The sequence below is a fragment of the Balaenoptera musculus genome, chromosome 2, assembly GCF_009873245.2.
Source record: "Balaenoptera musculus isolate JJ_BM4_2016_0621 chromosome 2, mBalMus1.pri.v3, whole genome shotgun sequence".
Classification (NCBI taxonomy): Eukaryota; Metazoa; Chordata; class Mammalia; order Artiodactyla; family Balaenopteridae; genus Balaenoptera; species Balaenoptera musculus.
Genome location: NC_045786.1, coordinates 150,588,165 through 150,614,026, shown reverse-complemented (window position 1 = coordinate 150,614,026; position 25,862 = coordinate 150,588,165). Strand labels below are relative to the sequence as shown.

Here is a 25,862-nt window from a genome sequence, read left to right as displayed (position 1 = left end):
CGATCGCCTCTCCCCGGGACTATCCCCTTCCGCCTCTTTTCTATGCCGCATAGCCTGTCTAGAAAGGCCGGTCCAAAGGCTGAGGACTCTGACGCTGACCTGAGAGGGAGGGCTCGGTGTGGAAGAGGTGAGGGTGTCCCAAAGCCCTTGGGCCACATATCTGGCCAAGTCAAGCCTCTCCGCATCCATATCCTTTCACCCTGTTCTCTGAGGCGTCCCTAGACCCCCCAGGCCTGACTCTGTTACTCCGGTCCCGGCGACCCGTGGGCTGGGAGCCGCTGTCCACTCGGGGTTGGGGCCGCGAGTGAGCCCGGACAACTGACTTTGAACGAGCATTTACTGTACCAGGGTTCTGGGCTCTGGCCACTGCGGTTGATCCGTGTTTCCTGGACGTTCGCCCGTAGAGTCTTCCTAGTTTAACCCACATTTCCTCGTCTCAGTTCGTAGCCTGGCTCTAAAAATGATAAATGAATCCGAATGTAACTTCTCAGTAGCTGGTTTCTGGGGTGTCCTAAGGCCGGGAGGGTGTTGGTTATAGATATTTTTGGTTGAATCGTTTTCCTTTCTTTGTCGTGTTCCTGTTCTTCCCTCGGATCTACTACCCTATATGGTGGGATCTCAGTAAACAAGTGACAAGGACAAGCCTTTGAAATATTTTAAATCATGTTGAAGCAGCTTTCTCAGTCCCTCTTAAAATTGTACCTGGTTGCTCTATAAATTCTAGAACCATTAAATCATTATCTTTTTACTTGCTAAGTAAATCTGTGTTCTGACTTGGCGCTAGAAGTACAGATTAGTGTCAGATGTCCACTGCTGTTGCATGGTTAAAAAAGATTCCAGAAATCCTCTGGTGGATTTTTGGGTTTGTTAGACACATTCTATGCCTATCCGTAGATATTTACATTTATTTATTTACTGTAGTAATGACCTGCCCTCGTTTTCCCTAGAGTGATAAAAGGACCATGCAAATCAGAGTGGAAATGACCCAGGAGACAGAAAACCTGGATTAGCTAGGAGCAGCTAGCTTTAGCTTAATACTTTGATAATGAATCCTTTTGTGTCTCATTTCCCTCATCAGTGAAATGGAATCTGCCAGGCCTACGTTACAGGGTTGTTCTGAGGATTACAAAGTGCTTTATAAACCGGCATCTGTACCAGAGGCATTTACCTGCTGTATGCACACCTTCAGTGTTTGTGATGGCTACTCAGAATTTTTGTATCAAAATTTTTTTAAGCTTCAGGAGTGCTTTGAAATATTCTTCTAGCTTTTTCCAAGATAGCGATTTATTAATAATAAAAATTAATACTGAACATTAATTTTCTGTCAGCACGTGTGCTTTACATGTATTGTTTTAACTGGTTTAAGCCTCACACCAGTCTTAAAAGGTAGGTTTCTATTGTTACGCCCAAATTTCGCAGATGGCCGAGATAGAAAGATGGCAGAAGATATCCTATACTAAAAAGAACTAACATTTAGTATTTATTTTACTAGGCACCTTGTTAGCTGTTTCTTGACTCCTATTCTTCACTGCAACCCTGTGAGGTAGGATATCACTTTCTCCAAGGCTTAGAAGTAAATAACAATATTTACCCAGTTTGCTCAGAATTGGAGAAGCGACATTTGAATTCAAGTCGCCTGACTACAAAGCCTATGCTTGTTCCAGTATAAGGGATGATTTTATTGTTTCTGCTAGCTTTTTTATTTGCTTTTGACTCCCTGGATTAAATATACAAAAAGATTTTTAAGCCATATTTGGGTTCAGTAGAAATCAATTAGTGATGTCCGCAATGGGAAAGGATCAGATAGTAAAAAATTGTCATCCTACCTTTGCCATCCCTAGATCCCCTGAAAACACAGTGAGAGCAGAGTATGTTAAGGGCCATTGGGAGCCTCAATGGGGCTGCCATGATGAGTATTTCTTAACCTTCTGTTGAGAAAGGTGCTACTGAGATGAAAGAAAAAGCAAATTGATACTTTAGAATTTGACACTTTGTAGCCTTTGGAGTTATTTTGGGTGCTGTGGAAGGTTCCGTACCTGGTTCTTGGCTTACATCAGTTTTCACTCTAATCCAGTTGGCATTGATAGTTTAGTCTGTAATTCTAAGGCAAAACTTTTTTTTCAGGGTGAAATCTAATTTTAGAGTAGTTATGAGAGGGACTTGTCATGTTTTGACTGATTCTTTATATACTTTTTTGGCCATGCCCTCATTTCCCACATTTTGGCCAATACTTGTTAATAAATTAATCATGATTTGAAGATACAAGGGGGATAATTTAGCTTCCTTTAATTGCTTGCTTGCCTTCAGGCATTTAACAAGCACACATGAGAGCAAGATATATGTCAGTTTTATTCACTGTAGTATTCCTAGAGCCTAGAACAGTGCCTCAGAGATGGCACTCAATAGATATATGTTGAGTACCTGAATGCAGTTATTATCTGTTTTATTCATGCTTTGATTGATCTTGGATATTCAGCAAAGTTCGTGATGCATTCTTTTAACACTTGCCTGCTTTGTACTATTACCTTTATACATAACCTATGCTGAATACCCGAGTTCTGTTGTAGGGTCCTTCAGAGAGAGACTATTTTTTGTACTTTAAATTTTCCTTCCAGCACCTGAGAGAGTGCCATGAAGAAAGTAGCTGCTCTAGGAATGAATGACTACTTATGGGTAATCAGAGGATCAAAAGTATGAGTTGGTTGGAGACCCAAGGATCTGATTTTATATGGCATGTTCAGTATTTGCTTTACCAGACACTTTCATACATCCCTGATTACTGTGGGGAGTTTGTAGTCTAGGAACTTAAAGCTTTTGGAGCTCTTTTGAGGGGAATCCAGAAAGGGACATATATCTATCTTCCTCTCACTCCAGATGAATCGGACAAAGGGTGATGAGGAGGAGTATTGGAATAGCTCCAAGTTCAAGGCTTTCACCTTTGATGACGATGATGATGAGCTCTCACAGGTGGGTTTCCATGAACAATTGCTGAAGGTCTCACTCTCTTCCACTGTGCACCCTTCCCCTTGCATCCTCAGTAACCTGTCTCCATGAGGCTCAGAAGTGTTTTCAGTCAGATCTTTAGAAAAATCTTCATGGAAAAGAACCCTGAGAAAAGAGGGGGATTGTAAAAACCAACTGTCTGCCCTTTTTCCTTTACATTCTTAAGATGATTCATTTCTTTGAGTTTTTTTTTTTTCAAGAACCCTAAGTCTTTTATCGTGTGATATAATTTATTGTTTTTGAAGGATGAACTGGATTGGAAGTTTGTCTTTATTGTGTCTATTTTACAAATGGGGGAGCAGATTCATTTTTGGAGAGATGGATAACCTCACTACAAAGCAAGTCAATACCAGGAGTGTGATTAGAATTCAAAAGCGGCTTTGATTCCTCCTAACCTTTTGCCACTGGACTCCAGTGTTGGCTAAAAAGCAAATTGTTTTCTTGGCAGATGTCTAGCAGGCTAGGCTTTCAGTTGCAGAGGGTGAAAATGTTGGCCATCTTCAAGTCCCAGTTCCTCAGCCTTCTTGGCTGTCAGAGAGAGAGGTGAGAAGTGGTTACTGCCTGAGTGCCCTGCCTTATGTCTGTCTGCAGTTAAAGGAATCCAAGCGGGCAGTGAATAGCCTTCGAGACTTCGTGGATGATGATGATGACGATGACCTGGAGAGAGTCAGCTGGAGCGGGGAACCTGTGGGAAGTAAGTAGAAGAGGCCCTAGGAAGGATTAATTAATTATTCAGGGTTCTTACCACTAATAAAGTCTCCTCAGTACTTGTCAGGAAAGGGAATGAGGCTAAACTATTTTCACATGAGCATACATCTGGAAATTTAACCCAGGAGAAGATACTGGGGAAATACAGCAGTAGTTTCCATGCAGCTATCTAGGCCTGCTACCCTAGGGCTAATGCTTGGCTGGCTATTTCAGACTTATTTGGGGTGCTTGTTAAAATTAGATTTCTATGTCTCACTCCAGAGACTCTGCTTCCGTAGGTCTTGGGGTTGGGGGTGGTTGAGGGGTAGAGTGGGTTCTCAACTGATAATAAGCACTGCAGATGCTTCTGATATGCAGTCATATTTGGGAACTGCTGACTTAAATGCTCATAACTGGCTGGAAGAACTGATTTCCTTAGCCACCAAGTCTCACTGCGTAGCTGTTCTATAGTACCACTTAATACCTTTGCAGAGTCCATCTGACTTTTTTTTAAATTTTTCATTTATTTATTTATTTATTTATTTATTTATTTAGGGTGCCTTGGGCCTTCATTGCTGCTGGCGGGCGGTGCTCGGGCTTCTCATTGCTGTGCTCTGGGCTTCTTGTTGCGGAGCTCTAGGCTCGCGGGCTCTACAGCACAGGCTCAGTAGTTGTGGCACATGGGCTTAGTTGCTCCATGGCATGTGGGATCTTCCCGGCCCAGGGCTCGAACCCGTGTCGCCTGCATTGGCAGGTGGATTCTTAACCCCTGCGCCGCCAGGGAAGTCCCTTCATCTGACTTTTAAGCGTATTTTTAAAGGTTTTTTTTTTTAAAATAGGAAATACTGTCACATGATTTAAAAAGTAAAAAGTATTTAAGGCACACAGTGAAAAGTTTCCCTCCCCCACTGTCATGCATCTACTCAGTTCTCAGGCCCTGGACACCCAAAATACAACTGCTGTTGTTTGCTTTCTGTGTATTCATCTAAAGATTCTTTTTGCATTTGGAAATACATATAGGAATATATATTTTTACTCCCTTTTTTACACCAGTGGTAGCATACTTTATACCCTGCTCTTTTCACTTGACGGTATAGCTTGAAGATCTTTCCATATCAGTACATAAAGAGCTTTCTCATTCTGCCTCTTCCTTTTTAAATATAGCAGCATAGTATACATTGTATGGATTTCTCATAATTTATTTACCCAGTCTACTGTTGATGAACTTTAGATTGTTTCCAATCTTTTGTTGTTTATATTGCTGTCAATAACCTTGTATTTTGCCCATATAAGAGGGTCCGAAAGATCAATTCCTAGAGTGGAATTACTGGCAGAGAGTATTTGTATCTGTGTTGGTTAGATATTGCCAAGTTGCCTTCCACAGGGGTTGCACCAGTTTGCATTCCCACCAGCAGTGCGAGTATTCCTTTCTCCACCACAGCCTTGGCAACACAGGGTATTACCAAACTTCTGGGTCTTTGCCAATCTTATAGGGGGCCAGTGGTATCTCAGTGTACTTTTATTTTGTGTAATTCTCTTATTAAGAGTGAGGTTGAGCATCTTTTCACATGTTTAATAGCCACTTGTATTTCCTTTTCTGTGATCTATTTATTCAGTTCCTTTGCCCCTTTTTTCTGTTGATTGGTCTATTTGATTCTGTCCTTTCTCCCTGCCCCAATTTTTTAAGTTCATGTTGACAAGGGACCAGAGCCTCTGATGAAAAGCTTTTAGAGTTTATTGGAATGCTGGATGCCAAGGCATTATTTTGGATGAGAATTACTGATCTAGATCTTATTATCTTGCAGGTATCTCATGGTCCATCAAAGAGACTGCTAGTAATAGTGGGTCAAACCATGAGCGTGAACAGCTAAAGAACCGAAACAGCTTCTCCTCCTATGCACAACTACCCAAACCTGCTTCTACCTACTCCCTGAGCAGCTTTTTTAGAGGTAAAGAGTGATGGTTAAAGGGACAGGGAGTCCTTTTCTTTTTTAAAAAAAACCACTGAGGCTATAATTTTCATTTACTCTGTAAGAAAAAGATTATTGAGGGATGAAAAATCTTTGGAGCTGGCAGTTGGGGATCAGGAAGGGCAGAAATGAGGGAAATTCAGAGGGGTTGGACTGGGTTTCTAGAACATGATGAACAAAACTGACATTAACCCTGTGACAGGTACTGAAGAAATTTGCGTAGGTCAAAATTCCTCCCTACCCCTGTGCGTTTCTGTTGGGAATCCTTGTGCACTGCTGGTGGGAATATAAAATGGTACGGCCACTGTGGAAGACAGTTTGGCAGTCCCTCAAAAAATTCAACATAGAACAGTCATATGATCCAGCAGTCCACTTCTAGGTATATACCAAAAAGAGTTCAAAGCAGGGACTTGAACAGGTATTTATACACCAGTGTTCATAATACCATTATTCAGCATAGCCACAATATGGAAACAACCCAAATGTCCATTGACTGAAGAATGAATAAGCAAAATATGGCAGGTATATGCAGTGGAATATTATGCAGCATTAAAAAGGATCAAAATTCTCATACATGCTACAACATGGATGAACCTTGAGGACATTATGCTAAATGAATTAAGCCAGACATACAAGGACATATACTATATGATTCCATTTCTATGAGATACCTAGAATAGTCAGATTCATAGAGATAGGAAGTAGAATAGTGGTTACCAGGGGATGAGAGTGAGGAGGAATGGGAGTTATTGATTAATGGGTACAGAGTCTCAGTTTGGGATGATGAGAAGTTTCTGGAGATGGATAGTAGTGATGATTGTACAGTGTGGATGTACTCAGTACCACTGAACTGTGTACTTAAAAATGGTAAAGTTTATGTTATGTATATTTTAACCGCAATTTGAAAAACTGTTCCTCAGTGCTTTTTTTTTTTGTAGCACCTCAAATTTCTGAAGTTGAATAAAAACTTTTCTAAGCCTTAAGTTCTCATATTGCATAAAAAAGTTCTATGTGCACTGCATCCTTAACCAAGTTTGAATGGCTCTGACTTGAACTGTTGACCTTATGTGTACTTTACCTTTAGGGAGAACTAGACCTGGAAGTTTCCAGTCCCTCTCTGATGGTAGGCATTGACCCTCTTCTCTTGATTACTGTGGGAGATGTTACTGATCTGGGGTACAACATGGGGAGTCATGGGGACAAGTGATAATTAGATGATGACATTTCTTCTGAATCTATCATCATTATTAGAAAGATTTTCTGATGCTGAGTAAGGAGGTCAAGACCATTCTGGTTACAGGGGCAAAGGATAACTTCTAGGGATGCTGTCTTTGGGGGAGGAATGGGATCTACTTTGGGCCATAATGATGCCTTGGGGGCCAAATGAAAAAAAAAATGTGCCTGAGAAGGAAGCAGTAGAGGAAGGGAGTGGCAGGAGATGGTGCCCTTCTGAATCAGTTGCCTGTTCTTTTTCAGCTCTGTCGGACACACCTGCCAAGAGCTATGCTCCAGAGCTAGGGAGACCCAAGGGGGAGTATAGGGTGAGTTATATCTTACACTGTGTTATATCTTTACACAGTTTGACATACCTTGACGTATGTCATCTTGCTTGATTTTCTCAAATCTTTGAGCAGGTATTATTTTAAACCCCTTTTATAGGTAAGAAAACTGGATTTCTAAACATTAGAACTTGCCTGGAGTCTCACAGCTAGTTAAATGGTAGAACTTGGACTCAGAATCTCTATTTTCTGATTCAGTCCTGGCACACTTTCCTTACCCATTATGCTGCCTTTTTTTAGGTTGTACTTTGAAACTTTTGATCATCACTGTGGTCTGGAAGCTTGGTGGAACTCATATTCCCATGAAGCACATAAAAAAGCAAATCGATTCAAAAGGAAGAAACGATATCATAAGGTCCAAAAAAGGAACATGTTTCTCTCTTTCCCTCTGTTGGCAAAGCCGTTATTTAGAGTCCCAAAACTGCATTTAGGGGTTGAAATCCTGAACCACATAGGCATAGCGTTGCTGGGTTTTTTAGTTGATCCATTCCCTGTATGATCCAACTCCTCCTGCCTGTATTGTCTCTGTTCTAGTTCCTTAAGAAACTCAGAACAAGACCATCCCAGTTCTTGTTTTTTCATCCATTTCCTTCCACAAAATATCTTCCCTTTAGGGACTAAGATTATGAGTTTGAGATGAGGAGCGGGCACACTTATAATTCTGATCCCTTAACTTCCTGGGATTCACGCGTTGCTAATATTCCAGGATTACAGCAATGATTGGAGCCCCAGTGACACAGTGCAACGCCTTCGGAAGGGCAAGGTAAGGCCACTGGGGAGAGAATTCTTGTGAGATTTTTTGGGAAGCTGGGCAGCTTGACCTTTCTCTTCAGTTATATTTGTTAAATGAAGTGCTTTTCAGGAGGAAAATCAATCCACTGAGATGACAAGTCAGCTGCAAAATTTCTGATTCTCCAGGGTTTAGTGTTGCTTTGATGGGGAAGGGGGAAAAGAGTGATGGATGAGAGTGAAAAGTAGTGCCTTTAAGAGTGAGAACAATCTTTTATGTTTAGGTCTGATCCATTGTGAGTTAACTTTTGTGTATGGTGTGAGGTAAAAATTGACATTCATTTTTTCCCATGTGGTTCTCCGTTTGTTCCAGCAGTATTTGTTGAAAAGACTATTCTTTCCACATTGAATTACTTTGGTGCCTTTGTCAAAAGTGAATTGACCATATATATGTAGGTCTCTTTTTGGACTCTCTTCTAATTGATTGATTTATTTGTCTATCCTTATGCTATTACCAAGGCCTTGATTATTGTAGCTTTGTAGTAAATCTTGAAATCAGGTAATATAAGTTATTCAACTTTATTCTTCTCTTCCAAAATTATTTCAGCTATTCTAGATCCTTTGTATTTCCATATAAATTTTACTATCAGCTTGTCAGTGTCTACAGAAGAGCTGCTGGGATTTTGATTGGGATTGCATTGAATCTATATACCAATTTTGGGAGAATTGACATCATAATAATTAATGGATCAAAATGGATCATAAACCTAAGTGTAGAATAAGTGCTAAAACTGTAAAACTAGAAGAAAATATAGGTGAAAATCTTTGTGACCTTGGGTTAGGCAAAGACTTATTACCTAAGCACACAAAAACCATCAAACGGAAAGGGAAAAATTGAAAAGATGGACTTCACCAAAATTAAGAACTTTTGTTCTTTAAAAACACTGTTAAAAACACAAAAAGACGGGCTTCCCTGGTGGCGCAGTGGTTAAGAGTCCGCCTGCCAATGCAGGGGACATGGGTTCGAGCCCTGGTCCGGGAAGATCCCACATGCCATGGAGCAACTAAGCCCGTGCGCCATAACTACTGAGCCTACGCTCTAGAGCCCACAAGCCACAACTACTGAAGCCTGCGTGCCTAGAGCCCGTGCTCCACAACGAGAGAAACCACCGCAATGAGAAGCCCGCGCACCTCAACTAAGAGTAGCCCCCACTTGATGCAGTTAGAGAAAGCCCTCACGCAGCAACGAAGACCCAATACAGCCAAAAATAAATAAAATAAAATAAATTCAAACAAACAAACGAAAGAAACCACAAAAAGACCATAGCTGGGAGAAAATATTTGCAAAATACATGTGTCATAAAGGATTTTATCCAGAATATGTATATAAAAAATAATGAATTATCTTCAGTAATAAGAAGATAAACAATCCAATTTATTTTTTTTTTAACTTTTTAAAATCTTTTTGGCTGCGTTGGGTCTTTGTTGCTGTGCGCAGGCTTTCTCTAGTTGCGGCAAGCGTGGGCTACTCTTAGTTGCAGTGCGCTGGCTTCTCATTGTGGTGGCTTCCCTTGTTGTGGAGCACGGGTTCTAGGTGTGCGGGCTTCAGTAGTTGTAGCATGCAGGCTCTAGGTGCACGGGCTTCAGTAGTTGTGGCATACGGGCTTAGTTGTTCCGCAGCACGTGAGATCTTCCCGGACCAGGGATCAAACCCATGTCCTCTGCATTGGCAGGCAGATTCTTAACTGCTGTGCCACTAGGGAAGTCCCAAACAATCCAATTTAAAAATTGGCTCAAGGGGACTTCCCTGGTGGTCCAGCGGTAAAGAATCTGCCTTACAGTGCAGGGGACGCACGTTTGATCCCTGGTCAGGGAACTAAGATCCCACATGCCATGGGTCAGCTAAGCCCACGAGGCACAACTACTGAGCTCGTGTGCCTCAACTAGAGAGCCTGTGTGCTGCAAACTACAGAGCCAACACACTCTGGAACTCGTGTGCCACAACTACAGAGCCCACACACCCTGGAGCCTGCACGCCACAACTAGAGAGAGAAAACCCACATGCCACAACTAGAGAGAAGCCCGCGTGCTGCAAGGAAGAGCCCACGTGGCAACGAAAGATCCTGCATGCCTCAACCAAGATCCTGTGTGCCACAACTAAGACCTGACGCAGCCAAAAATAAATTAAATAAATAAATAGATCTTTAAAAATAAATAAATAAAAATTGACTCAAGATTTGACTAGTTATATCACAAAAAAGATACATGAATGGCCAATAAGCATTTGAAAAGATGCTCAACATTATCAGTTATCAAGAAAACATGAATTAAAACTGAGATATCACTATACAGCCACTATAATGGCTAAATTTAAAAATACTGATCTTACCACGCATTGGGAGGATGCGGAGCAGCTGTAACTCTCATACAGTGCAAGCAGGAAGGTAGAATGGTAAAACTACTTTGGAAAATAGTCTGACAGTTTCTTACAAAATTAAACACATTTAGTTTCACTACTAGACATTTACAATCCAGGAGGAATGAAAATATGTTCATACAAAGACTTGTACACAGATGTTCATAGTAACTTTATTTGTTACAGCCCCTAAAGTGGAAATAACTCAAATATCCATCAGTAAGTAAATGGATTAAAAAATTTGTGGTATGCCCATACAATGGAAAACTACTCACCAATAAATAGGAGCAAACTACTAATACCACAACATATAGATCCATCTCAGAAACATTATATTGAGTGAAAAGCCAGATACAAAAGAGTACATATTGTATGATTCTGTTTTTCTGAAAGTCTAGAAAAGGCAAAATTTTAGTGACAAAATAGATCAGTGGTTGTTGGGGGGTAGGGATGGGAGAAGGGTATTGACATCAGAGTGGACAAGGGAACTTTCTGGGGTGATGGAAATGTTCTGTATCTTGATTGTGGTAGTAGTTACATGGAATTATTGTCAAAACTCACTGAACTGTACATTTAAACAGGGTAGATTTTATGCTATGTAAATTATGCCTCATTAAAAAGAGAACAAGTTGGCCTCAGATAGCTGGTCCCCCACTGTCCCCAGTGGCGTGGCGTACCCTGTGGCACATCGGGACTGGGGTCCAGTGCAGAGAGCCCTTCGTCCTAGGACATGGGGCACCGCTGGAAAGGCGGCCGCCGCCTTGCCCATCACACACCACACGTTCCTGGGGAACCTGGTCCTAAACTATTCGTAGACGACCTGCTTCTGGGTCGGCGTCTCGTTCGTAGCAGAGCAGCTCCGTCGCTGCGACCTACTGAAGGTTGGCCCTCGACACAAGGGTTTGAAAAAAAACAACCAAACAAACAAACCGAAAAACCAGATTTAAAGAAAAAGAGGAAAAGAGAACAAGTGAGCTCTCTACCCGTTGACTTTGGCAAGAGTTCATCAGGACATCAGCATCTTCTAGGGCATAAGGCTCAACTAGGGAGGGTGTGATGGGAATCTCTTGGCTCGTAGAGTGCTGGGGGCTGTTGTATGAAAACAAAGAAGCTCTCCTTGGGGACATTTTAGTTTATTCTTGCCCATTCTTCAGTATCCAGTGACAAAAGAATATAGGAAATTGTCTTCTTCCTTGCACACCAGTTCTGTTCTTACTCTGCCAGGTCTGCTCCCTGGAAAGATTCCGCTCCTTACAGGACAAGCTACAACTCCTAGAAGAAGCAGTAAGCATGCATGATGGAAACGTCATTACTGCAGTGAGTTGTGGGTTTTGTTTGTTGTTTAAGTATTGTTTTCATTAGTTTCTGAAAGTCTAATCAGAATAGATTTTTTAAAAATCTCTTTATTTATTTGAAGTATAGTTGATTTACAGTGTTGTGTTAGTTTTGGGTGTACAGTGAAGTGATTCAGTTATATATGTAGGTATTCTTTTTCAGATTCTATTGGGTATAGTTCTCTGTGCTATACAGTAGGTCCTTGTTGGTAATGTCAAGTAGAGACCCTGGGTTTCCTCTTGAAGTGGAAGATTCTCAGAAGTACGTGTTCTAAGGCTTAGCTGGCAGGATATGCATTGTGTGCGGCACTCTTGATTATGACCCAGAAGCAGTAGGTTGGCCACTTTGTGTTCTCAAAAATAATCTGAAGGAGGAGAGTTATGAGAGCAGCTTCTCACACAGGGAGGGAGGTGCCTCTCACCAGTAGGGGCACAGGTATGTGGACTTCCAAGACACAGCTCATTCCATATGTCCATCACCTGTCCTTCTATCACATAGAGAAACCTGTTGTATAGACTGGCAGAGATTCCTAATGAGTTGGCTGGCCTTATTCCTAGACATCAGGTGCTCAGACAGGGCCTTGTGTTTGGAAGGTTACACAGGATAATTCATTCTTGGTTCTCTTTTTCCTCTAGGTTCTGATCTTCCTGAAGAGGACATTGAGCAAAGGTGAGCATGGTTTGAGGGAAATCTTCAGTCAGTAAGGTGTCTACTACATTTGAAGGGAGAATGGCATTGTGGCTTTCATACCAGAATTTACCAGCATCAAGTCTACTTTAGGGACAGCTGGGGTGGCCTGAGACTTCTGAATACACATCACAACCCTGAGGGTAGTTGTTCTTCCTTCAGGGTGATAACTACAGTAACTACAAAGGCCCTCCATTTATCGGACAGACAGATGGCTGTGTGGGTTTGAGGACGTGAAAGTCCATGCTCAGTGCCTGATGTTTGGGTTGGTGAGAACTGAAAGTTAACACAAAGGCTAAGCATTGCCCTGGACCATGGAGTATGTTGCTGGTGGGTTGAGCCATAGGGATGGGCACCATAGAAAACCATTCCTAGCTTCTGTGGATTTTGAGGAGATCATGTTTGGAATGTGTGAGTAGGGAGAGCAATTTCCTATTGAGTAATAGGCTTTAATCTTTCCCCGTCTAACTCCTTCTTCCTGCCTGCTAGAGATCCTCTTCCGAGAGCTGGAGGTGCGGCAGGTTGCCCTGAGACATCTCATTCACTTCCTTAAGGAGATAGGGGATCAAAAGCTGCTTTTAGACCTCTTTAGGTAAGAACTGATCATCTGGTCTATAAAATTCATTAAGTACTTTGTTCAAAGCACTCTGGGCGGTAATACAAAGAAAGAGAAGACACTGCCCCTCTTTTTTTTTTTTTTAATTTTTTATTTATTATTTATTTATTATTTTTATTTTTGGCTGTGTTGGGTCTTCGTTTCTGTGTGAGGGCTTTCTCCAGTTGCGGCGAGTGGGGGCCACTCTTCATCGCGGTGCGCGGGCCTCTCACTATCGTGGCCTCTCTTGTTGCGGAGCACAGGCTCCAGACGCGCAGGCTCAGTAATTGTGGCTCACGGGCCCAGTTGCTCCGCGGCATGTGGGATCTTCCCAGACCAGGGCTCGAACCCGTGTCCCCTGCATTGGCAGGCAGATTCTCAACCACTGCGCCACCAGGGAAGCCTGACACTGCCCCTCTTTTATGGAAACGCTTATCAGACAGGATATTGAGACGTGATGGGAGAATTCCTTGGCGGTCCAGTGGTTAGGACTTGGCACTTTCACTGCCATGGCCAGGGTTCAGTCCGGGTTAGGGAACTAAGATCCTGCAAGCCGCGCAGCACGGCCAAAAAAAAAAGAAAAAAAAAAAAAGAAAGAAAAAAAGAAATGTGATGGGATAACTAATAATGTACCACAACCTGTGATAAAGTGACCGTGCAGCAGGTGGTTAAGAACCAGGCTCTGGAGTCAAGCACCTGTGTTGACTGTTGTCTCCACCACTTAGTTCATAGCGTGACCTTGAACAAGTTACTCAACCTCTCCAAGCATCAGTTTTCACATCTGTAAAATGGAGATGATTTTACCCACCCCACAGGTCATTATGAAGATGAAGAGTTCGTGTGTGTAAAGCACTCAGCATAATGCCTAGTCTGTAGTATTAATATTTATTAAGTATTTTCTTACAAAAGACCTAGAATAAATGTATCTTTTCTTACTTGGTCCCCAGTGATGCCAGTGAGAAGTACAGTGGAAGAGCAGAAGAAGCAAATATAATTTTCAGTCAGGATATCTGCGGAGAGCCTCATGGAAGTGATTAGGAATTGAGTTGGGCCTGTGAGACTAGGTAGGATTCCGATAGGTAGAGAGGCAAGAGGTAGGCGTATCTACTGGGGGTGGCTGTCTTCTATCATGTGTTTCTTCCCTGTCTCATTTCAACTGGTAGGGACTATTTTATGTCCTTTCTTCAGTATCAGAGAAGGGGTTGGAACCTCTGTTTAGGCTGACATGTGGCCCAAGGTAACTTCGTTTACCCCATGGCTTCAGCACAGTGATGAGCTGCCCGGAAGCCTAAGGTGGGGAAAGCAGGTCACCTGGGCAGGGTGAAGATTACAGATGGTTAGCCAGGAATTTGCAGAAGACATGTTCCTCGAGACAGGTTGTTCCCCCAGCCCTTTCCTCCCTCCCTCCTTCATTCGTTCCTTCCTTCTTTCCCTCCTAATCAACAAGGCTTTATTAAGTATCACCTCTATGCCAAATTAGTGATGTTAATTATAGTGGTCCATTCAGGGTAAGAAGGAATCAGAAGACAAGTCCTTGTTCTCCAAGGCCTTACCACCTTTGGGGAGAGACCAAACACATTGTATGCTGTACCTGAAAACAACAGAGGGCAGTATAGACAATCTGTTTCCAAGATTGTACTGACAGAGAAGAATGTTTTCATCTTTAAAAAAAAACCCAGAAGGCTGCTGTGGGCTAAGGTTTTGTGGAGGCTCTGAGCCTTTCTGTCAGATCTGTTAACATTACAGTTATGAGTGCCCTGCAGTGTCTTGTCCTTGCTCTTTGCTCAGCTAGGTAGATGGGGGAACGATGATACCTGATTCACCATGTGTTCTCAAGGGGTTGCTGATTAGTAGAGAGTTTAAGAAGAGAAGGGCTTATCTTATGTATGGAGGCAAATGAGTTTGAATTGTGTTTCTTTTAGAGCAGTCATCCTATTTTGTGAGGTTATACTGCCACACATCAATAAATAAAAATGCCCTGCTCCCTTCTGCTTCTTCCCAGGTTCCTAGATAGAACAGAAGAGCTTGCGGTAAGTGTGGCCTTTGTTTCAGTTGGGGGCCTCTTTAACAGAAGTCTAAGCCAAAACCCAGCCTCCAAGATCCCAAACTGATTGAATATTTTCTTTCCTTTGGTATTGATTATATCCAGGGGAGAAAGGCATCTGGGAAGCCTAAAAACAATCCAAATGATGTACCATTTTGTTTCTTTTTATATGCTGTTTTGATTAGGCTTATGAATAATTTTTTTTTTAATAGCTGAATGAAAACTGGCCTGGTCAATTTGGAATTTGTCTCTTAATTTCTGGTTGTTTTCAATTCTTGGTTTGTTGGAGCTTTGGGGTTTTGGCTTCTAATACTGAAGATAATACTGAAAGCAAAGAGGGATAAGAAACCAGATACAGGTCATGAAGGAAGATAGGTCAGGCTGCTGGTGGTGCACCCAGTACACATTTTGGCTGGGAGCTCAATGACTAAGTGTTAAAATTGATTTTGGGCAGATTTTTACCATTAGAGAAGAAACTCCTGGAATACAAGAATAAATCTGAAATTTTACCCAAAATGTAATTGTATTATTCAGACTTCAGTGATCCATTTAAAAAGTTGAACATTATAGTTCAGGGGTAAGAATTTCTCAGTGCCGTCAATGTCAGGATTGTCCTTTTAGTTGCTGTACCACACATTGGTGGTAATATATTTTTAACCTTCTTTGCACAACAGAATATAATTCAGGAAAATGTTTTTCAGTAATATTTTGTAAAAGGAACTTGTACTTAATATTCAAGGCATGGGAAAATCTCAAAAACCCTTTATCTTAATCTACTCAAAATGATTGGGAATCTGTAGTAATCATTTTGAAAAACTTTTTGTTTACATTTTTAATTTCTGTAGGTTCAAAACTATAAGGAATTTTCTTCAAATAGCATTCTTATAAAGTTTGTTATTTTGAAGTTTGATTAATCAGTGAAATGTGTTTTGCATAACTTATTTTTATCTAAAACTTTCATATTTTCTTCATATTCTGTATTATGTCTGAATTGAAGGTGATTTATCATGCATGCTGTTGTATATAAATTTGGAGTTTTTCAACCTTGTAAACTTCGGAATTGGCAAAGCTGATAGTCTGCTTTTAGTTTATCCCCATAGAATATGAAGATTTCCTAAGAACAACTTTTTCTTGAAACTAGTGGCTAGTGGCTACCATATTGGATAATGCAGTTAGAGATAATAATTTTGAATCATTCTTTGCCCTCCTCCCCACCCTCTGCCCCCTCATCTATTCACAGAGGAATCTCTGGTAATGAGAATTTAGTTTTTAAGCATGGGATATCTACTTACAGAGCTACCTTGCCCTTCTGAGGAAAAGAAATAGCTCAAAGCCTTTCTCTGTTTTTTGTAGCTAACCCATTATCGAGAGCATTTGAACATTCAGGACCCCGAGAAACGAAAAGAATTTCTTAAGACCTGCATTGGGTAAGTGGGGGAGAAATGTTTTTAACTATAAATACTCTTATACAGAGCAATGAAGAGACTAAAAAAGGGTGGAATGGATAGATGGTTGCAGGGAAAGGCTAACAGTGGATCATACAAGCATCGTTCATGATCATCTCATTCAGTGGTTCCAAACACTAGTCCCCCACAGACTTTTCTCTGATAGGTGGTAAGTTGAGAATAATAAGGACAATGTAGAGAGTTTTCTCCTAAAGCTAAATTTGTTTAATTTGAAAGACTGCCTTTTATTCTGGGATTTTTTTTTCCCCTCCTCCTCCACCCCCTTTTTGGTAGAAAAATGGGTTATAATTTTTTTTGTGTGACCTTATGTGTTAAAAGAAAAAGTTGGCAACATTTTACCTTATATATTATTTTCAATGTTACTGGTCCTTGAAACTCCACAGTCCAAGAACTACTGATTCAGTCCAGCTTTCATTCAGAATATAAATCCCTGTAAAAACCAGCCCTTCATATTATTCTTCCAGTGATGGGGCACACAGTTCTCTGGGAAGTAGCTTATTTTATTGTCAGACAGCCTTCATTATTGGAAAGTGCTTCCTTATATTGAGCTAAAACTTGCTTCCCTGTATCTGTCAAGACAGGTGTGGAGTCTACCCAGTAGACCTTGCTCGAGGTTCAGTGGTCACAGTTGTTTCAGTCATTCCTCATGTGACATGATTTCCAGGTTTCACATTTAGAAATTTGTTTATTTCAATGCAATCCGTAATTTTAACTTTATCAGCTACTGAGCTGATACGTCGTATGGCCTCTCGTAAACAAAGAGAAGTTAGAATAGTGAAGTAACTGGAACCTTTTGCTGTCTTCTTTATCTCTTCCAAAAATTGGCTGGGGATCACACTTATCTGGGAGAGTGTAATTGAATTTCAGAATTCTTCCTGGAGTGAGTGGAGTAGGGGAATAAGGCAGCACTTTCTGAAGGAAGGTCTGGGAACTGGGAGTTTAAAATCTGGCTTCTATTCCTGGCCTTACTCATTGACTTACCATATAGCTTTTAGGTAAGACACTATTTGTCCCTCAACTTCTTCATGTGTAAAAATATAATGTAGTGTTGAAGATGGGACCCTTGACATTATGTAGAGCTCTGAGATCTTTACTAGTCTACAAACATACCGCCGTGCTGTGTAACTTGATTTTACCGTATTACTCTGCATTAAAAAATGGCTAACATGATTCATTTTGCTGTACAGCAGAAACTAACACAACATTGTAAAGCAACTATACCCCAATAAAAATTGCTCAAAAAAAAAAAATTGCTAACAAATGTAAGTGCCCCTTAAGGAGAGTTAAGCATTGACATTAAGCAATGACAGGAACCATGTGCTTCACGGGGATGTGGATGATAGGCAGCTGGCTAGGCTCACTCACTAGCTAAGTGACTCGTCCATCAAACATTCCAGCTCCCACAATGAGGGGATTCCAGTTCATTCCTCAGCAGAATCGCCAGTGACTGTGTGTATTTCGTGGACTTTCAGGCTCCCTCTCGAATTGACAAAACCTTAAATATAAAATCCCAGCCAACGGTCTCCTCTATTTTCTGCTTTCTCTCTCTCTGCCTTTCAGGGATGCTCTAAAGGAGAACTGAGATCAGATTTATGAAGCCCCATGAGCTTTCTATGCTTACAGTGGTGATTTGGTTTAGTTGGGTTTGTTTCCTGTTTGAGTAGAGAATGAGGTACTAACCTTCTGGCCCTCTCCCAGTTTGCCATTTTCAGCAGAAGATTCTGCACACATACAAGACCATTACACGCTCCTGGAACGTCAGATCATCATCGAGGTTAGACTCCTCGTCTCTACGCTTTCTGCTTCAGTGCCAAAGCTCACTGCCATTCAGCAGCTAGGAGACTTCTGCTCTGCCCACATAGGTCATTTCCTGTTACGTTTTCTAAGAGCCTTTCATTCTCTGTCTCTACGTGGTAGCCTTCTGTCCATTGTCTTCAGGCATCCTTTTTCTTCTCACTTGCTGTTAACCTGGAAGTATTTCCTCTTCATCCCAGAACTCCATTTCATCACTATTTCTCTGGTCTTCCTCCATCCAACTTGGACCTGTCATCATTTTCTGGATTTTAAGCTCCTCTGGGCTATCCTAGGCAATTTCTTTCTTTTTCTCTTCTTTGCCTCTTTCCTAGGGTAGGAAGCACAACTGCTGTAATATTAAAGGCTTCTCTCCTGCCTCTACTCCATGGACATTGTTCTTTTTTTCACTTGGCTCACGCCACCACAGGCAAATGATCGACATCTAGAATCAGCAGGACAGACTGAAATCTTCCGGAAGCACCCCCGCAAAGCTTCTATCCTCAACATGCCGTTAGTGACGACGCTTTTCTACTCCTGCTTCTACCACTACACAGAGGCTGAGGTACAGGCAGAACGTGAAAGAAAGGCCCCACACATTCTCACTGCACAAGACGAGCATATTTCAAAGCCAGTACTTCAGCGTATCCTATTTACAATGGGTGCGCATAATTCTCGGCAATCCATCTGGGAAGCCTTCCCGGCTCTCAGCAGGGGTGAACCGAGAGGAGAAAAGAGGTCTGTAAGGGTTTGCATGGCTTCCAGTGAGCTGGCATCAGCAGTGCTCCTCCCATAGCAGTCTCTGTGCAAAGGTCCATCGTTTCAAATGGATTCGCACAGTATAGGGAAGAGCAGCGGGGGGTAGATACTTGTGGGTACTTTAAAAAAATTTTTTGAAGAGGTGTAAATTTAATGACCGTAGGTGGGCATGATCATAATGATCATAGGATTAGCATAAAGTTGGGAAATACACCATACCTATTAATCCAGTCCTCTTAAGCTGGGTTGTGGTGATATCCAATTAGACCTGATGGAGCTTTTCTCTTAAATTAATTTCCGGGTTTAAATGGTTACAGAGTGAAATGTAGACTGTCTATGTAGTGGAAAAGAAAAGGGGAGATGGGTAGTATTTGAGAAATACCGCTAAAATTCCTTCTTCACTTTCATCCTAGGGCACATTCAGCAGTCCGGTCAACCTGAAGAAGACATTTAAGGTAGATATAAATTAGTCAGTGTTTGGTAAAAGTAGTATCAGAGTAACTACATGGAGTGGATGTTGCTTTCTATCCCTGCACAGTAGTAAGTCCCTTAACGTTCAAGGTTAAGGGGAAAATGGAGTAAGTTTGTGGGAAGTGAGGGAAGGCTTTAACCGAATGGCCAGCAGCAGTGTTGGGGCTTGGAAACCTGAGAGATTTGTGGATTTTAAGAGGCAGAATCAACACCAGGGAATATTTTTGCCTATTTTTTCAGAATTCTCAAGCACCTCCCCTGATGCATTTCTACTTCTCCTTAATTTCCCCTGGCCTCTGCTTTCTAGATCCCAGACAAACAGTATGTGCTGACAGCCCTGGCTGCTCGCGCCAAGCTTCGGGCCTGGCATGATGTCGATGCCCTCTTTACCACAAAGGTGGGTGCCCTGGGACTGTTCCATGCCGCTGATGCCTTGGCAATACCATCTTGTCATCCCACGCCTCCTGGGAGTCTCAAGTTCTAGTTACTGGTAGACATTTTTCCTTCAGATTTTTATTTTCCAAAGTTTCAAACCTAAAGAAAAGCTGAAAGAATAGTTAACAGTCTTCACCTGCTTCACTAATTTGGTTGTTTTTTTTTTTTATAAATTTATTTATTTATTAATTTATTGGCTGCATTTGGTCTTCGTTGCTGTGCGCGGGCTTTCTCTAGTTGCGGCAAGCGGGGGCTTGCAGAGCACGGGCTCTAGGCGCACGGGCTTCAGCAGTTGCAGCACGCGGGCTCAGTAGTTGTGGCTCACGGGCTCTAGAGCACAGGCTCAGTAGTTGTGGCTCACGGGCCCAGTTGCTCCGCGGCATGTAGGATCCTCCCAGGCCAGGGCTCAAACCTGTGTCTCCTGCATTGGCAGGCGGATTCTTAACCACTGTGCCACCAGGGAAGTCTCACTAATTTGTTAAAATTTTTGCCATATGCTTTTTTCGTTTGCTGAAACATTTGAAAGTAAGTTGCAAATATCATGATACTTTTCCTTTAATTACTTAGGCATTTATCTCATTTGTAACCACAATATTATCAGTCTCAAGAAATTTAACATTAATATAAGAATATTATCATACACATAAATTAGCTCTTTAGAGCTGTTTTTTGTTTGTTTTTGTTTTTGTTTGCTGTCAGGATCCAGTCAAGGATCTTGCATTACATTTGGTTGTCATGTCTCTATTAGTTTATGATTAAATATCCATTTTTCCATTATGGGTTTGACAATTTTTTGTTCTCCCCCTTTGTTAGTTATTTAATTGGCTACATTAACTACCAAAGCAATATATGCCTGTGTCAAAATCAAACACGATATGACAATGTAGAGGGTAAAGAGTGAAGTTTCTCTTCCATTGTCCACCTGTTCCTTTCTCAGTCCCTTCCTCAAGGCAAGCACTGTGAAAAGTTTGACGGGTGGCTTTCCAGACCTTTCCTCATGAACTGACAAGTAAACATTTATATGAATATAAAGATATAAAGGGTAGGATTAGTCTACCCAGATAAGTTCATAGTACAAGGATTGTTAAGTAAATTGCTTATTTTATTTAGCCATATTTCACAGACATTTTTCTGCATTCGTGCCTGTAGATCTAAGGGCTTATTTCATACCTCTGACTCTTTTCCACCCTCCTGAGTTCCTTGACTTTTTTGAAACTCTCATCTCTCTTCATTTCTCTCTCCCCCACCTCCCATTCATCTACTCCTCATCACCATGTTATTCTAGTCTGACCATAAAACGTAGGGAGATTAGCTCAGATGTCTGGCCTACCCACGGCTGCCCCATCTTCCTTTTTCAGAACTGGCTGGGCTATACCAAGAAGAGAGCACCCATTGGCTTCCATCGGGTTGTGGAAATTTTGCACAAGAACAGTGCCCCTGTCCAGGTAATGGCTCTTAGAGGGTACAGGAGGAGGGTACAGGATCTTCTAGGAAACCTAACTTTCGGCCTCTAGTGCTCAGCGATGGGAGACTTGACCTGCTCTGGTCTTATCTTAAAGGCAGCATAATGGCTGTACTGCACCTTGACATAGAAAAGGCCAGGGAAGGAAGTTCCCCTCTGCCCTTAAGAAGTAATCCCAGTCTCCCCTCTCTGAGGAGCATCTACTGTGTTTAGCCCGGGTGGAGTACTGACATACTATTCAAATGATTCAAAAAGAGAACTTAATGAGAAAGGACATCAAGGAGCAAGGGGGCACAGCACGGGGTCAGATCTAGGGCACACGTGTTGCTGGCATGGGTATCTAGCTCCAGGATAAGGAGGAATGGGCCCTGCCCTTCTTTCCTGGGGGAGCATGGAGGTACTGCAGGGAGTCCACCTCATTTCCCTCTGCAAAACTAGTCCTGTGGTTGATGGTGGGAATTGTAGACAGCAGATACTGACTCTTTTCCTTCTTCAGGATTTTTTTTCTACCTTTCAGAGCTCTGGGTTTAGTACATCTGGGAATCATTAATCAGAAGTACTTCTTTTCACAGATATTACAGGAGTATGTCAATCTGGTGGAAGATGTGGACACAAAGTTGAACTTAGCCACCAAGTTCAAGTGTCATGATGTCGTCATTGATGTGAGTCCATAAGAAATGAAAACCCTGAGTTAGACCTCAGTGGAAAGTGGGAGATTATAGTCGCAAGTCCTAGATCCTGAGGTTCGTCTCTCAGTTTCAACTCAGTGGATAAAGTGGTCTGGCAAGAGTTAGTTTGGAGACCAGCACTCCTGTATGATTTTCCCAGCCCTCTGACTGGTTTCTCTCTGCTTTTATAAATTCGTTGCACTTGGAGAATTCATAGAACTGAATCAAGCCATGTAACCTCTGTAGACTTCTCTTCAGCATGCAGTTCACTGGGTGCTTGACCCCACTGTCATCCCACTCTAGCTTCCTGGATTCTCCTTGAACCTTAGCTCAAAACGGGAGTGACAAAAGGAAAAAGGCCCTTCTGGAGAAGGCTGATTGGTGGTTTTTATTGTTGTCTGTTTTGGCGATAGACTTGCCGGGACCTGAAGGATCGTCAGCAGTTGCTTGCGTACAGGAGCAAGGTGGATAAAGGATCTGCTGAGGAGGAGAAGATTGATGCCATTCTCAACAGCTCGGTGAGCAGCTGCAGCTTACCCCTCCAGCAGTGTCAGTAGACAGTTCATAGAGTAGCGCTGAGTTTATATTCCCACGGCCTGGATGGGATTGCTGTCAGCCAAGCCTGTGGATCTCTTGATAAGGGTCTCCTATGGGCCTACAGGGCAAAAGCACTGGTTAGAACAGCAGAAATCACTCCTGAGATGTGGGATGACATAAGGGTGATGTGGGGACCTTGGCTGACAATTGTAGTCCTCCGATCATTGTTAAACCTAGCAGGTAGGAAGGACTAACTACTGGGAGTCTAGAAACAAACATTACAGATTCAGAATATCCAAACTATAGTTTCCTGGGGCTGGATGTGACTTACCTGTTGCAAGAAAGAAGTGGGTGAAATAGATTTTAGCTATTTGGGGAACACAGCTGACTCATCTCTCATAGCATAAAATTGCTGAGCTTATTGTTAACGTGGAGCTTAGGTCCCTGTTAGATATTTTGGAACCTTCCACAAGCTAAAGCTAGTGAATCTTTGTCCTCAGGCGGGCAGAACCAGAATAAATGCACTGAATCAGGCTTGTAAGATACAGAATAGGTATTTAATCCATCTCTAAATAAATGAACTCCCTCCCACATTAAAAAAATTTTTTTTCTCAACCTCCCCCCTCCATCCTTCTTTTCCCTACATTACCTAGCTGTGGGCCTTGTTTTATTGAATTCCCTCTGCCTATCTGTAAGGATCAGTGAAAAACTGATCATTGTTTGTTTTTTTCACAGCAAATTCGATGGAAGAATTAAGTGGCATCAGCTCCCTTGAAACCTGCCTCATTTCTTACTTTCCTGCCTGTGAAAGTAGAGACCGCTCTTCTTGGGAGAGTTAAGCATCACATCGCTTGGGCCCATCGTCAACAGGCAGTGCCTGCTACCCGTGGGACAGAGACTAGCACCTGGGCACCGACAGCTTCAGACCGATCTTTTGTCCAGGGGCCATCATCTGAGGGGCAAGATCTAAAGCTTTGCCTCATGAGAGACTCTCTCCACCTGGTGCTCTTGTGAAGGTGGGAATAATTTCTAGATTGGGCCCATATTGGGCAAGATCTCTCTTGGTCTGCGGAAAGGGACTGCTCCAGAAAGGAAGTCTCCTAGACTGAGAGGTACAGGTGTCATAAGGTGGCCACTCCATTCCCCTCAGCTAATTATGACCCTGGACTTGGTGCTGGACATTGGCAGTTTTGCTCTGAAGGAAGTCAGGACAGAACCAGAAGGGCTCTCTCCCAGGGGGCCTCAGGAAGGGCTGCCAGTGTTGCCAGGACCTGTTGGAGGTGCCTTCACACTGTACAGTCCTCCGCCTCATGACAGAGATTGCCAGCGTCCCTCTGCTGCCGTGGTCTTCCCTTTGTACAAAAACTGTGGTTCCTCTCTCACCTGCACCCTGAGGTGGCCCTGTGTGAGAGATGAGAGCATCCCCCTTACCTTTCCCTCCCACCCAGACCCCTAACCTTATATGGAGCTCAGATTCAGCATTGCTGGAGCAAGCTCTCCTTTTCTGTACAAATCTCATTATTTCACTAGGACCTTCCACAAGTTGCACCGGGGCTAAACTCAGCAGCTTTTCTGTTAGGCTATTAAGATGGAGGTTTTAGTTTCATGGTTGGTTTTCGAGAGGATATTCTGTAATGCCAGTTTCCTGCATTCCTGTACCAATATTAGCCTTTCTTCTCTGTGACTGAACTGGGTTTCCCAGACATGCCTAGACTCCTAATAAAGCTGCTTCTTCCTTGGTGCCTTCTCTTTCCCTCCCAGTTATTTTGTACAGAACAGTGAAGCATTTGCCCTGTCTCTTGGGACCACTACAAATCTGCCTTGGTGACTGCATTCAGCAGCCTGTCAACACTTCAGGTTATGGAGTAACAGTGCTTACGGCAAAGCAGGGCTGTGTGGTTAACAGAGGGAGCGCTGCCCCCTGGCTAAAGACCTGGCCTCTCGTCCCAGCTCTACCACCGACAAGCTGTGTGGTGCTGGGCGAGTCCCCTTCTCTCTGGACTCATCTTAATCTGTGAGGGGAGGGCACGATTCTCTCAGAGCTTGTAGGATTCTGTGCTCTCGTGGCTGTGTGGAGTGGGGGCACACACTGAAGTGGTGCCCTACCCTGAAGTGGTAGGGGGAAGAGAAGACGCTCGTACAGAGGCACACAGCAGGATTTAAGGCAATGTGGTTCTCATCTGGGGGCAATTTTGCCCCCCAGGAGACGTGTCAATATCTGGACACACTTTTTTTTTTAAGAATTTATTATTTATTTATCTATTTATCTATCTATTTATTTATTTATTGGCTGCGTTGGGTCTTCGTTGCTGTGCGCGGGCTTTCTCTAGTTGCGGCGAGCAGGGGTTACTCTTTGTTGCGGTGCACGGGCTTCTCATTGCAGTGGCTTGTCTTTGTTGTGGAGCATGGGCTCTAGGTGCACGGGCTTCAGTAGTTGTGGCTCGTGGGCTCTAGAACGCAGGCTCAGTAGTTGTGGTGCACGGGCTTAGTTGCTCCGCAGCGTGTGGGATCTTCTGGACCAGGGCTCGAACCCATGTCCCCTGCATTGGCAGGCGGATTCTTAACCACTGCGCCACTAGGGAAGCCCTGGAGACACTTTTTGTTGCCACAACTGGGTGGAGCTCCTGGCATCTCGTGGATAGAGGCCAGGGATGCTACTAAAGATCCTACAATGCACAGGCAGCTCCCTACAACAAAGAATTATCCGGCCCCAAATGTCAGTAGTGCCAATGCGGAGAAAGCCTGCTCTAAGGGGGTCAGATTCCATCTTTTGCTCCTCTACTTTGCAATGGCCTTTGCAATTCCAGGTAACCTCATATTTGGTTCCTTTCTGGATCAACCCTCTTGCTATTGAAGAAACAGGAGTTTAATTCGCTAAGTTGTGCTGAAGTTATTGGCTGATCTTCAAATAAACAGTGGTGACCTAACTAGTGTATGAGGGTTCATTTAGAGAAGCAGAACCACTAGGAGTATATAGTCTGCCAGTCTGTCTACCTATCTAATCTATATGTGGGATTCATTACAGGGCTTTGACCTTGCTCAAGTATGGCAGCTGGTACAGTTTCTGGAAGGTTGTCCTCATGTCTGGTGGTAGAGCTAGAAATCCGTGGGGAAGGGAAGATGGATAAAAAGTGAGGGGAGAGGGAGCAAGGATGAGCTGGAGCCCATGAGGATGCACTGGAACCCCTGCCAGTTCTCACCGCCTCCAACCTGAGGAAGTGGATGACCTGCAGGGGAAGCTCACTGGC

General features: G+C 42.8%; 1 protein-coding gene across 3 annotated transcripts; it reads left to right on the top strand.

Annotated features, from left to right (window-relative positions):
- Positions 1 to 20: 20 nt before the first annotated feature.
- VIPAS39 (VPS33B interacting protein, apical-basolateral polarity regulator, spe-39 homolog) lies at positions 21 to 24,354 on the top strand. Of its 3 annotated transcripts, XM_036844533.1 has the most exons (21): positions 30 to 127; positions 1,493 to 1,543; positions 2,875 to 2,967; positions 3,595 to 3,697; positions 5,496 to 5,639; positions 6,745 to 6,783; positions 7,137 to 7,201; positions 7,926 to 7,982; positions 11,589 to 11,681; positions 12,335 to 12,368; positions 12,876 to 12,978; positions 14,984 to 15,011; positions 16,379 to 16,452; positions 18,190 to 18,265; positions 18,713 to 18,847; positions 19,455 to 19,496; positions 19,820 to 19,909; positions 21,306 to 21,392; positions 21,982 to 22,071; positions 22,491 to 22,595; positions 23,350 to 24,354. In XM_036844533.1, exons 3-21 carry the CDS (start codon positions 2,875 to 2,877, stop codon positions 23,368 to 23,370), a joined length of 1,479 nt encoding a protein of 492 aa, XP_036700428.1. In that variant the 5' UTR covers positions 30 to 127; positions 1,493 to 1,543; the 3' UTR covers positions 23,371 to 24,354. The 3 variants fall into 3 exon arrangements, with proteins under 3 accessions (XP_036700427.1, XP_036700429.1, XP_036700428.1); XM_036844532.1 differs by lacking the exon at positions 1,493 to 1,543 and having other exon boundaries at positions 21 to 127; XM_036844534.1 differs by lacking the exons at positions 1,493 to 1,543; positions 19,820 to 19,909 and having other exon boundaries at positions 21 to 127.
- The last annotated feature ends 1,508 nt before the right edge of the window (positions 24,355 to 25,862 follow it).